The sequence below is a fragment of the Camelus bactrianus genome, chromosome 13 (genome assembly GCF_048773025.1).
Source record: "Camelus bactrianus isolate YW-2024 breed Bactrian camel chromosome 13, ASM4877302v1, whole genome shotgun sequence".
Taxonomy (NCBI): Eukaryota; Metazoa; Chordata; class Mammalia; order Artiodactyla; family Camelidae; genus Camelus; species Camelus bactrianus.
Window position 1 is genome coordinate 26,687,452 of NC_133551.1, and position 14,072 is coordinate 26,701,523.

The following is a 14,072-nucleotide window of genomic DNA, read 5'->3' on the forward strand; positions in this document are numbered from 1 at the left end:
TCTATAAAGTGCTAGTAAATCTTTTCTGTTTAGAATAACATGTCTGTCTAGACATCTTATGAAATGTCATGCCACTTGGGACCTGCATGCTGTTTAAGACGATCTTAACTACACTGTTGAGAAAAAAAGGACTCTAGGAATCCAGTGAAAAAGACTAAATAAGGAAACACTGAATTTAATTTCTTTTTGTTCTTTCTCGCAACAACTTCTTACAAGAATTTTCTTCCAATCTGCTATTTCTTGTAAAAATTAGTAAGAAATGTATTAAAAGGAAATATTTTTTCAGGTATATTGTCTTTTTATATATTTCCATTTCAATATTTTATTGCATCTAGTGAATTTAAGCTATTGTTTGGAGAATGCTGTTGAGGAATGGGCCTCAGGGCAAATTATATGGTGTTCAATCATGTCACAGATACGTGTTGAACATTACCTGTGTGCCAGGCACAGTGGTAGATGCTGGAGACATGACGATAAGCAAAACCAGGCATGGCTCCTGCTGTCATGAATCTTGTAGCCTACAGATAACAAATATTTAAACATGAGTAACTATTCATTATAAATTACAATGAATTCTTAAAAAATAGTGAGTATCACATAGTGGGGTCCAGTCCACTGGATAGCCTCTGAGGAAGTGATTTTCCAAATTAAGACCTGAAGGACAAGTAGTAGTCAGCCAGGTGATGAGGGAGTGAAAGAGCACTCTGGGCAGAGGAAGCTGCAAGTGCAAAGGTCCTGAGGCAGGAAGGAGGATGACCCTGTTCATGAAGTTCATAGATGGCTACTGCGGACGGAGCATACGATAGCAAAAGAGCAAAAGGTTCAAAACAGAGCTGGAGCTGCAGCCAGAGGCTGGATCAGATAGGATCTTTGAGATCATATTAAGAATTTTGGTCCTTATCCTTAGAGCAGCAGGAAGTCACTGAAAGCTGGAGAGTGGTAGAATTAGATTTACCTCCAAAGACCATTTGAACTCAATGTGCTTTTATTCAGCATTTAACAAATACTACAATAATTGCTCCGAAGTCATAGTAGGCATGGTTTCTGCTCTCAAGTCCTATCTGGTGTGGAAGTATGAGAGGAAACAGAGTCTGTGTCAAAGCACAGAAGCAGAAATGAGATAGTCTTGGGAAGATAATATCTAAAACATATTTATTTACTTGGTGGTAGTCAATATGAGTTGATGTATGGATTTTGGGTTCTGCTTTTCTTTTAAAATGTTCAGGGAAGTGTCATCTGACAAAGGGAGTCATAATCAATAACTGTGTCCACTGAAACCCTCTGTCTGTTCGCAGATAAGGCACCACACAAACAACTATGCCTCCAGCTCCAACTCTTTTCCCCACCAGTGCTCCTCAACATTGATGTGGAGTGACCCTTTGGAAAGGTGAGATGTGGGAGCTGTCTGGATTTACAGCAGCGTCCTTCCCCGTCCCTCTGTCCTGACCTGAGTTCCTGTTACAAAGGCAGAATGTCTCTAAGAATTAAAATGCAAATTAAACACACACATCTGATGAAGGAGGCCTAGATTCCCCAGAGGAGCTGTTACTGTTTTTACAAGTTCACTTACATTTCCTCCAACCAAGAGTTGGTTCTTTCTGAGTCTGGCGCTAGGCTGATTTTGGAACGGATCAGCTCTCACTCAGCGACAGAGCCTGCAAGCCACTGATTTTTTATAGTAAGAACAGTCTCCAGGAGTATTTTTAGGCTAAGTGACCCATGTTTTAGACACCAGAACTCAGCATGTTCACCATATGGTTGGCACACTCTTGCTTGCCCGTTTGATTTGATCTATTTTGTATAAAACATATATTTCAATGAATGAACATTGTAGAAAACAGGACATAATGCTGAATGTGAAGCATGGTTGGCCAGGTTAAATTTTGTTTGTTTGTTTATGGGGGGGTAATTAGGTTTATTTTTATATTTACTTATTTTTTGGAGGAGGTACTTGGGCTCAAACCCAGGACCATCATGTATGCTAAGCATGTGCTCTACCACTTGAGTTATATCCGCCCCCCAAATTTTGAACAATAGTTTCCTCCCTCAAACACCTCTTTTCATTATTTCTGTTATTGACCGTAGGGTTAATTGAATGACTAGTCTTCTGCATATTATTGCATTGTGTGATCTTTTTTGTTTTAATGAGAGTCTGTGAAACGTTTTAATTATTTTTTTCAAAGATAGCACTTTTCGAATAAGTTGAGCTCTTTATTTTTGATGGAGAGTCAGCCCGTTCATCTTACTTCACGCCCTGGGTAAGGCTGGGTACGACAACTCCACTACTCAGCATAAGTTACTATGACGGATGGGGACATTCAAGCGTCTCAGTGTCATTGGCCATTTGTCCTCCCATGGCTGCAGTAGCTGAAAGATGAGCACTTCTGTTCTTCAGGGCAAGATCTAAACAGGTTTATCAATAAATACTATGCGACAATGCCCAAAGGACCAGAATAAGTTGGTTGCTTCCGGAACGGACTTCAAAAACCACAAGGCCAATAAAGTTTTTACTCAACTCACCTTTGTGGTCCTACGTCCTTCCCCTAGATAGCTGTACATGGTACACATAACCCAGGTGCTGTTTTGCCATAGACACAGATCCCTTGGGGAAAAAAAGAAGGGAAAAGAAAGGAGGTACCCAATTCCCATCTCATTATTGGTAGGTTCACTCTAATCTCATTTTTAATGTTTTAAAGTAAATCTTACTGTACTTTCCCTCATTATATAAATAAGCCAAGCTCTCTATAGAAACTTTGGAAAATAAAGAAAATTAGAAGACATGCAATTTACTAAACTTATTTCGCTACTTAAGAAAAACTCACCATCATTTTAGTGCATTTCTTTCTTTTCATGTTTCCCTGCACTTTCCTTGGTTTTGTTTTACATACTTTTGATAATACATATTCATTATTGTGTCTTTTTATTTCATTTAACAGAAAATAAGCATTCCCTAGACTATTTACAAATTATTTTTTAAATAACTTTAAATTTAAAATTAAAAAACTAAATGGATTAATTTTAATTATTAATTTTAATAAAATTAATAACACTGTTTAAAAATTAAAATGAAAGAAGTAAAATAATTTTACTTTCAAAGTAATTTTAATATTTATGTAACAGTCTATGAAAAGCAAACAGTATATTTTACTCAATCACAATCTGTGTTCAAATTTGGCACCATGATGAGTAGAACTGTGTCATCGCCCAAAGACTGAAATGCAGAGGTTTGTTTTTTTTTTTAATATTGTGATTGTTTTTACCAAAATTATACTTTAAGGAATAAATAATATGCAAATTTTTAATATTCTTTAAAGATGCCTATAATCTGACTGCTTTCCAAAAGAATTATTAGAGGTTTAGAATTTTATCAGCAATGTGCGAGACTTTCTGCTTTGCTTTACCCTAAACAGCACTGCATAATATCCTAGTACACACACACGCACTCAATACTTTGTTGGTTTGATAGGAGATAAATTTATGGCTATTTTAATTTGTACTCTTTTAGGGTATAGTTATATACTGATTGAAGCTTGTTTTTATGGCAAGATTATTTGACCGTTTGATGTGTCTACAACTGATAATAGTTTTATAATTTGATTATTCTTCTGGATTACGATCTTGGTAAACCAGAAAAGTTGCTCACAAGAAAGGCATACACTTAGCATAATTAAATGATCCAGAAGCTTAAGTGATCTAAAATCTAAAATTACTTAAGTTGCTTTTATTTACAAAACACAGATGTAATTACTTCAAAGAAGGAAGTTTTCATGTCGTAGAAACTGTATTTCTTGTGTACGTCTTTTTCCTCACACCACACAAAGAGTACCCCTACCCGAGCTTATTGTATCTTTCTCTTTCTATTCTAACAGATAATGAAAGAACGGAGTTGGACTTTTTATTGCAATTCCTGCTTCCCTGAGTTTGTGTATTTCTTCCCACCTGAGAAGGAGAATTTTATATTTTGATTTGGATTATTTCTTCTTTTTCATCTTTTTTAAAAATTTTAATGTTTTTTTCTTGTCAGTAGTATCCACTGGGACCAAATTTATTATTATAATCTGTATCTTTGAGTGTTAAATTGGCTTCTTGGACTGGATTTTGAGTATATATTTAAGAAGTTGGGCAGGATTGCGCAGATGGTGATCGGTGAAAAATGAGAAAAAGAAAAATCCATCTTCCAAGAATTTTCCCTGAACTTCAAACCTTTACATGAATCTCAACTGATGTGGACACCTTTACATTTTATAGTAGTTTTGATTTTACCATATGAGTTTGAAAAATCAGTACAAGTTTTTGACAGTGAAACATCAACCTATTGAGAACAAGAATTCAATCAATAGGACAGAAACTTCATGACATAGAAAAGGATGCCAAATGAAGGCAGGCAGTTACCATGACCAAAGATATTTATGTAAAATGTGTGATTAATGTTGGAGATGAGTTCTTCTGGGCTAAGCTTGGAACCAAATATCCCTGAGTCTGTATTCTGGTTATGTGTCATTTAGTAACTAAGGAATCAGCTTAATTATTATTTCTCTGTCTTTGAAGACTCAAAGGGCTCCCCTGAAGCGTCACAGAAAGCAGTAATGAGGTTAGGTGATTAAATGTTGAGTTGGAGCATTAAAAAACTCCAGGCAGAGCCTTCTGATTCACCACTTTCAATTCAGGATTTTTTAAAATTTCTCCTTGGGTGGCATACAAAAGGCAAAATTAATAACTGACATAGTTATCAGTTATCAAATTTTGTTACTCTTTTATTTCATAAATATTTCATAAAAGAGTCTATCTTGTCTGAACTGAAGTAAGAGATTCTATGAACTTAAAAAATATTTTGAATCATGTAATACCTCTCAGCTAATGTGCCCTTACCTGATTATAAATTCAACCAACATTTCTTTCTCTTATCTTTCTTTCCCTCTATCTTCCTCCTTTTTCCACCTCTCACCCCCGTGACTTAATTCAACACATATTTTTTCAGTGTCCCTTCTTTAGGCTCTGTGCTAAAAGCCATGCTGTCACCCACAAGGACACCTTGGGAAGAGATGATAATATGGTATCAGCCATTTTACAACAGGAGCCTATACTGTGATTCCATTGTCATTTCTGTCAACGAAATGAAACCAAAATAGTTGAATCGTTCCTCTTAGATGGCTGACCCAGTTGTGAATTAGCTGTAAATTACAATTATTTTCATTCAAATATGTATTGAAATTTGAAAGGGCCTTATGTAACTAGCACAAAACTGGTGCTGTACACAATCCTTTTATTCAGCTTTGAATTCAACAAAAATTTTTGAGCAAGTAGAATTTGCAGACCATCATAGGAATGGCCATGCTCCTGTTACTTCTATCTGTCCATGGTCCACCTGCTGTGGTTGTCTAGCTGACATCTATTTACTATTTTATTTTTATAAAAGAGGGTAAGGTTTACAGAGGGCTTGCCCACTGTCACATAGCTGATATAAGTAAGAATTCAGATCCAAGTTTCAGTTTTTTGAATCTAGGTTTACTTTTCTCCCTACAGCAGAGCGGGATGTGAGATTTGTTACAATGGTATTCCATTTATAAGACAATGTGACCGAGTAATAAAAGCATGGGGTTTGGGATCAAACTTGAATTTAAGTCTGGCTGTGCCACTCACTAGCTCTGTGAACCTGAGAAAGTTAATTAATTTCATTGCATCTCAATGAATTAATCTGTAAACTAAAGATAATAATACTTACCTGTGGGGTTATTGTGACAGTGTATGTAAAGTGAGTGTAACGCAATAGGTTCTCATTAACTATTAACTCTGGTTAATCCTTTATCTAGATTTACCTCCAACTATATAACAGAGTTCTCAATTTCAGCTATAAAGAGGCTTCCTGACCGTGTGGGTTGACATGTCCTGGACATAATCAACTTCAGATCCCTGGATGCTATTTTCTTGATTCCAATACCTCATGGTTATTTCTGCCCATGCAAAACCTACTCATCTCCCACATGGTCAAATCTCACCTTGTCCTTAGGCCTTGGACAAATTAAGTACAGAAGTCCCCCTTTATCTGTGGTTTCAATTACCGGTGGTCAGCCACAGCTTGAGAATATCAAATAGAAAACTCCAGAAATAGACAATTCATAAGTGTTAAATTGAGCACCATTCCAAGTAGGGTGATGAAATTTCGAGGGTCCCACTCTGTCCCGCCTGGGACATGACTCATCCTTTCGGCTAGCGTATGCCATTCATTAATCACTTGGTAGCCGACTCGTTTATCAGATCTACTGCTGAGGTTTTGCCGTGCTTGTATTCAAGCACTTAATATGCTTTTTTACTTAATAATGACCACAAAGCCCAAGAGCAGTGATTCTGGCCATTTGGATATGCCAAAGAGAAGCTGTAAAGTGCTTCCTCTAAGTGAAGAGGTGAAAGTTCTTGACTTAATAAGGAAAGAAAAAAATCATACGCTGAGGTTGCTAAAATCTACATAAGAAGAAATCTTTGTAACCGCAAGTCATAGCCACAGTGCATTATAAGTGCTTAGTTAAGGTGGTAAAGCATTAAATTCGATCTTTAGAGAGAGAGGGAGAGAGAGACATTCACATAACTTTTATTACAGTATATTGTTGTAATTGTTCTATTTTATTATTGCTTTTTGTTGTTAATCTCTTACTGTACCTAATTTATAAATTAAACTTTCAAATAGATTTGCATGTACAGGAAAAAACATTATATATATATATATAGGGTTCAGTACTATCTGTGGCTTCAGGCATCCATTGGGGTCTTGGAACGTATTCCCGGTGGATAAGGGGGAACCACTGTATCTTTGTTTTCTTCTTACCTCTCTCCCCAACTCTGAAGTTATACAGCACTCCTTTTGATGATTATTGTACTATTCCTTAAGTGTTTTTGTTATACATGTCTTTTTCCCTTGACAAAATTCTATTTCATGTTGGACATACTTTTCTTATATTTTTTTCAGAGGCTCGTAGCACTAGTGCAGTATTTGACACAATGAAAAATGTTTACTTGGTAAATTCTCAACAAAGTTAACATTTATGTACAAGGATAGCTGTTGCAAATTTAAATGAATGTGATAGAAAGCCCTTTGCTTCCATGCTGTTGTTCAATTTGGGAAATTTCATGTTAAACTTTCCTGATGTAAAAATGGTACATTCAGGCAGAAAAACCACATGCAGTTTAATGTAATAATGTTTATTAATGCTCTATATGTGAAGGTAGTAAAATAATTGGAAAATTTTGAAAAATAATGATTATTTGCTAAAGGTTTTTCTCACATTAGGAATATCTTTGTCCAATTAGTTCGAAATCTGATGTAGAGACAGTATATATCAGTATAAAATAGTTTTTAATCTACAGAAATGTATACATTGCCTACTAAATTCACCTGAAATAATAATCTGTAACATATATGCTCAAATATTCTGGATCATGATTCAGCAACACACTTACTCTGATTTTCAACAAGTACCCTCATCTTCATTTTCTTTATGTTCCATAAACAAGGGTTCTCATAATTATGTAATGAGGTTATACTGAGGATAGAATTAAACCTCAAAATAAAATAAATTTCTTAGGAACTCTGCCAAAAACATGTTACATATGGAGAATAGTGCTACAATAGTGCTACAATTTTATTGCAATTATAGTAACTACTGTAAAGCCCTGTGGGACACATATACAAAAACATGTGAGCTTAATATGCTTTATAAGTGGGCTATATAGACCTGGTACATATAATACATTCTGTGTAATTTTAGACCTATGATTTTTGCATTGAAAGAAATAAACCCCTGCCGACTTCCACCACCGTTCCATTGCAGAACCAGTGATTTCATTCAGCACCATTGCAACCTAGTGTGAAACAAAATAAACAAACAAAAAACCCAGCTGTGCTGCTCCCAGAAGAGGCTGGGCCAGGGTAATGTGAAGTGGCACACCAAACCGTGCCGGAATCTCAGAGCCTGGGCGAGGCAAGGACACAGGGAATACTAGGGTTAGAAGACTGAGCTTCCATCAGAAGTTCTATTTGTCCACATTCTCCCAAGGAAGGCAGAGAAAATTAGTCGTTATCTTTTATGCATGAATGTGTATATGTGTCTTAAGTGGACTTTGGTCCCCAAAACATGAAAGTCCAGAGTTGGACTGATCCACATCTTTAGTGTCTACAGGAATGACTTGTAAAAATTAAGTAAATAATGAAATCCAGGTTATAAGGAAACTATATAAGCTACTTAAGAGAACAAAAACTTTTTTTTAACATCCTCAGTAGTTGGAAACACATTTAAAAGAAAACTGTTGTTAAGATAATTATAATTATTCAGGCACTTTAAGGATCCAAATAAAATATACCTTGCTGGATGTACTTTTAATGAATTACTATTAATAGTTAAATGTTTAATGGCTGTCTTAAAAAATACTTGTGCTTCTGTTTTTCATTAACCCAGGGTCTTACTGAATATTTTAATGCCAAACAGGTCTAGGATCATCCCATGGAGTAAAGTGTTTCTCTGTTGTATTCATGTTCGAAGGCTTTATTTCGTTGCCATCTGAAATGCTTTTTATGTCAAAATAGTTTGTACAATATGCATCTTTAAGAGTTATTGTAGTTTTTTTTTAATACTCAACCATATTGTAAACTCCTCGTGGGCAGGCCCCGTGCTTTATCTATTTCATGTACCTACAGAGCCTAGCCCAGTGCTAAGCACATAGAAATTGCTCAATAAAAACTTAATGGTGAGTCCAAGTGCCCAGACTGCAATCTATGTGAGTGATGCCTAAGACGCCTAGTTGACAATTAATTCTCTATTTACTTTTCCTCTTTGATGTTATGCTATTTTGGTCAATCTTTAACTTTGAGTAGTACAAAGGGAGGCACCGCTAGACTTCCTGAAGAAAACAACTGCAATTATTTGTTGACTACGGGGCGACTGCTGTTAGAAAAAAATAAATGAGATAAATAGAAACCTACACATAAAATAAACTTGTCTTTTACTCAGCTGTATTATTTCTTACCTTGGTATAGGAGCTGAATTTTCTTCACTTAGAAGTAAATGAAGGCATTGCTGAAGATATATAGCTTGTGGAATGAAAAGAACATAATTTGCACATACAAGGACAGTAGAAAGTTTTTACTTTATGACTTCTTTGAGAAAAGCATAGTGTTCTTTTTTGAAATAAGTACACCAGAGACTTAGTAAATAAATTAACAATCTTTAGTTGATTTCTTAAAGAAAGTTGGTAATTGCTGGCTATGGTTTTTTTTTTTTTAAATCAGTTTATTGGTTTCACTTATAACTGAAATGTTAACTCCTTTAAAATTCTTTGGAAATTGACAAGAAATGTTTGTGCAGTATTACTAAAAAAATAATGAAAAATAAAGTTGCAGGCATACACAGAAAACATGAGAATTTAAGTGATGAGTGCTGAAACATATTGGCACAGGAAGGGCAGAAGGTACTAAACTCTAAAAAAAACCCAATGCGATTAAAAATACAGAGTTAAACTAAACAGAGACTAGCAACATAAATGCAGGAACAAAGCAGAGAGATGTAATTTTTTATGAGATTGGACAAAGTATGATTTAGTAACACATGCTCCAGAAATATTAATTGTTTTGGTGATTCTGGTGGTGGGGGGAGAGGCTGCTGCTTCAGCTGGTGAAGAACAAGAAACAAGCAAAGCTAAGTAAATGTCATACTAAGAGAACAGGAAAAAGGTAGTAATATATTCTTAATAAGACTTTGGGAAAAAAGGAAAAAAATTAAAAGATTGAGTTACTCTTTCTATATAGCTAACCATCCTTTAAGTTCTGTTAATTCTACGAGTGTTTCTCAATTCTGTCCCTCCATCTTCACTGCCGTGTTCTAAATGTGGGTCTTTATCATTTCACATCTAAATCACCCCAATAACCAGTGTTCTGATACTGGTTTTGGGCCATTTAATCATCCTCCACATCTGGTGTCAGAGTAATATTTTATTAATAACATGAAGATTTGCTCATGTCATTTTCCTTTGTAATATCTTTAATCTTTTCCTATGGCCTTCAGGACAAGGTTAAAACAACTTAGCTTAGTTCATGGGGCTTTTGTACAGTCTAGCCTCTGCTGAGCCTCTGATTTCCTCTTCCACATCCACCTTGTTTTCCAGCAGTGCCAAACTACTGTCTAATGCCTTCATGCTTTGCTCATGGTGTTCCTTCTACACGATTAACACTAACTCATCTTTTAGGAGTTTCAACTCACATACTGCATCTGTCAAGAAAACTTCTTCTTGATAAATATCTGTCTGAGTTGTAATCTGTTGGTATGTTTGCCCATTTTGTTAGCCAAGGCAGGGATGTCTTTTTCACCCCTGTGCCTGGTGTATGACATAGAACTGGTGTTCAATAAGTCCTTGCTGGTTAAAAAAAGAACAGAAAAATGTACAACAATCAGCAATGAGAGTTTGAGCAAAAGCAATAATTCAAGATAATTCAAGGTCCAAAGAGTCTTTATGTTACTTAAAGCAGGTAATTAGCCACACTTTCTGAATAACCATCCAGTTGTTGATTTTTCAGTCACAGAACTAGTTTCATGTTCACACTTGAAGTTGGCAGAGATCCTGTGGCAGTAACAGACAAAACTGAGAAAGAGTGCCACCACCGTATCTCACTTAACAAAAGTTTAGATGCAATCTTAGAAACTCAATAAAAAAATAACAAATTGAAATACTGCTCCCCAACTTGATCTAGCATTTCTTCAAAGACAGAATACTGTAGTCTTGTAAACACAGCTCAGGGTTTGAAGTTGGACCGTCCTAGGTTTGAGTCATGACTGACACTAGCTACTTGTGTGACCTTGAAGATTCCATATTTAATCTCACAAAGACTCAATTTCCTTATTTGTAAAAGAGTAAGTAACACCTTGCAGGGTTGCTGCAAAGATTAGCTATGCTATGTGTGAGGCCATTATTCTTAAGACCACTATCAATCCCCAGAGGTAAAAGATGGTCCAAAGAAAGTCACTTTTAGGATGCCTCGCTTTTGAGTAAGTGGCTGGAATTTGGATCTAACAGATAGGAAGTTGTGGGCACCAAAGCAGAACATGGGCATAACTGGGCCCCAAATAATTTTACTACAAGCCCTTTGCAAATCTCCAAGCATCCTTTAAAGAGTTATCTTGAATTACCATCAACCAGCAGCTCAACCAATGGGATTTCCTTTGCAGGCACCAGCAAGAATATTCCTGCCCCAAAATGAGAAGGTGGTTTTGAAACAAAACTCCTAGAGCATAACTCACACTAAGTACTTGTAAAGTTGAGAAAACAACCTGAAGCTAGAGCCCACATCAGTATTGGAAGTAAGAGGTGGTTATGGGATAATAAGAAGTGAAAGAGAATTTGCCGGTAAACACATCACCTGGGCCTGTTTCCGTGTGGTCTCCAGACTGCATCATGACACCAAGGCCAGTGTTTATTAAGGACTGTCTCCCAAGGCATCGGTTTATGAGAAGGAGTGGGGTTCTGTGGCTGGCCTGTAGGTTGAGTAGATTAGGATCATAGAACCCAGTGATTGTGAATTTCTTGCACAACTACTGCCAAAATGCAAAAGCCACTCATTGGTGCCATGTGGGAAAATGACAGATGCTAAAAGAGAATTCATGGAGATTTGGTGTAGTGGCTGTAGTGTTTCTCAAAATTGCCTAATCATACTAATCATCCAAAGTTTATTAAAATAGAAAATCTTAGTCCCTTCCCTGGAGGTTATGAGTCAGAAACTCTGGCATGGGAGCTAGGATTTTGTGTTTTTAAAATAAGCTTCTTCCAGGTGATTCTTCTCATCAGGCAGGCTTGACAACATTGATGTAGTCCAGTGGTCCTCAAAGTATCATCCCCAGACCAGCACCTGGGAATTTATTATAAATGCACATTCTTTGGCCCATTCCAGACCTACTGAATCAAAACCTCTGGGGCTGGAGTCCAGCAATCTGTGCTTTAGAAGCCCTCCAGGTGATTCTCATGCACACTAAAGTTTAAGAATCCTCTATGTTGAATGTGGCGCAGAGAGCTGGAAGTTGGGGGTGTAGCTGCAGTTTGGGAAGCTCACCCAGTCCGGACTCTCCTAGGGCGAGGAAAGTCATGGCTTCAGTCCAGGTGCTGACTGCTGCTCTTCCCTTGACATCACTCCACTTTTTCCATTTTCTAAAGAGTAGTTTGATTTTTGTGGATTCCTTTTGGTTTCCCAAATAATCAGGGTCTTGCCCCCTCTCTTTCCTGATAGCAAAAACACTTGGTTATTTATTTTCCTACTGGAAACCGTCCTGTTGCTTAGCTCCCCACTTTAAAACACTGGCTGAATGCCCAGCTGGCATATGATTGAGGCTCACACTTCTGTCAAAACGTTTTTCAGTATTAGTATGCACCTAGCGAGTGGCTACAATATTTCTTTAAAGGAAGACATGAGCAGATAACAAGCTGTCTTGTTCTCTCTTCCAAGTCTCATCTCTTTTCCTCTTCTGGAAGGCCGAGGCAATGCTTAAAGATACTGCGCTCTTTTTTAAAACGACCACCATTTTGAAGGCTAGCTGGGAACACCGCTAATGTGCAAATATTCTCATTGAATGTATAGAGATTAAAACGGAACCACTACTCAGCCAAGGAGGCACCTGGCGGCCACAGCAGTGAAGAAGGCGTGCTCGTGTGCTGGGCTGCCATAACAAGCTCCCACAGACTGGGCGGCTTCAACAGCAGTTCGTTTCTCACACTTCTGGAGGTTGGAAGCCCAAGATGAAGGAGCTGGTGGGGTCTGTTCCTTCCGTGGACGTGAGGGAGGTTCTGCTCCCTGCTACGCTCTTAGTTTCTGCTGGCTGGCTGGCAGTCTTCGGATGCCAAAGATGGCTTGCAGCCACATCACCCTACATGGTGTTCCCGTGTGTGTGTGTCTCACACCCAAATTTCTCCTTTTTACAAGAACACCAGTCATACTGGGTTAGGGACCTGCTCTAGCATGACCTCATTTTAACTAATTGCATCTGCACTGACCGACCCTATTTTCAAATAAGGCCACATTTTGAGTTACTTAGGGCCAGGACTTCAACATATGAATGTGATTGCGTTGGGGGTGACGATTCATCCATAACAGAGTGGTTGGTTGATTTGGGGAGGAAGCCAAATCTAAACTCCAAAATCACAAGACTTAACATGATGTTTGTTGTTTTGGGATTTAACGGGTTTAGGAATTGAATAAAAATCTCAGTGACGCATGCCAGCCCTGTTTCCAATTAGGAAAGACAATTCAAAAGTAATGATATTTCCGACACTGAACTATCTGGAGATTTTTTCCCATAAATAAATAAACAATGAAAAGCTCATAAAACAAGTGGTGGGAAAGATATTTGTGTTTGTACCAGGTTTTAAATGATCAAATTAAAGTCAAATTGCTCTATTTATGTTGGGAAGAGTGGGCGGGTGTAAGAATTCCTGCACTTCTGTTACCAATGCAGGTTGATTTCACTGCTTTGAATACATTTTCACCCTCGTAATTTCCAAATCAAGTAATTTCCAAATTTGAAAGGAAACCAGGTGCTACCCATTTATTTTTTTATTTTTTAAAAAAGTTTTGTTTTTTGGGCTTTTTTGGTTTTTATTGGGAGTGGGGGAAGTAATTAGGTTTATTTATTTATTATGGCTATTTTTTATTTAACTAACATACTGGAGATCAAACCCAGGACTTCATGCAGGCTAGGCATGTGCTCTACCACTGAGCTGTACCCTCCCCGCAAGGTGCTACCCATTTAAAAGAGAATAATGAAGGATTTACAAATCATTTGCATAAATGGGCACTCAAACAGATATATGAGGCTATTACTGAGCCCAGAGGATAATGGTGGTCCTGCTCTTGCCTTCTTGAATCAGCTTGCTTATCTGAGAATTTTTAAATATGATTCTGTGCCTGCCCACAGATAAACCTTCAAAAGAGCATAATAGTTGTACTTCCGCTTTATCTGCCAGTTGAAGTCTCATCTTGGATTGAGGGTCGAATGCATCTCCTGGTCCCTTTGATGTCAAGGTCCGACTGCTGACACCAGTTCATG

General features: G+C 37.2%; 1 protein-coding gene across 9 annotated transcripts in view; it reads left to right on the forward strand.

The window, feature by feature from the left end:
• Positions 1 to 14,072, forward strand: part of PTGER3 (prostaglandin E receptor 3) — a 120,171-nt gene that overhangs the window by 67,207 nt on the left and 38,892 nt on the right. For 3 of the 9 annotated variants that reach the window (XR_006727822.2, XM_074376246.1, XM_045522992.2), the window contains one exon: positions 1,296 to 1,387. The exons of 4 other annotated variants lie outside the window; for them this stretch is intronic. Coding sequence is in view for 4 of the 5 variants with exons in the window: in XM_074376246.1 (XP_074232347.1) it covers positions 1,296 to 1,387 (92 nt within the window). In the remaining variant the exon portion in view is untranslated. Of the gene's footprint in view, positions 1 to 1,295; positions 1,388 to 3,869; positions 8,747 to 14,072 lie in introns of those variants that run through there. 2 more of the 9 variants (XM_010963410.3, XM_045522993.2) reach the window with 2 other exon arrangements.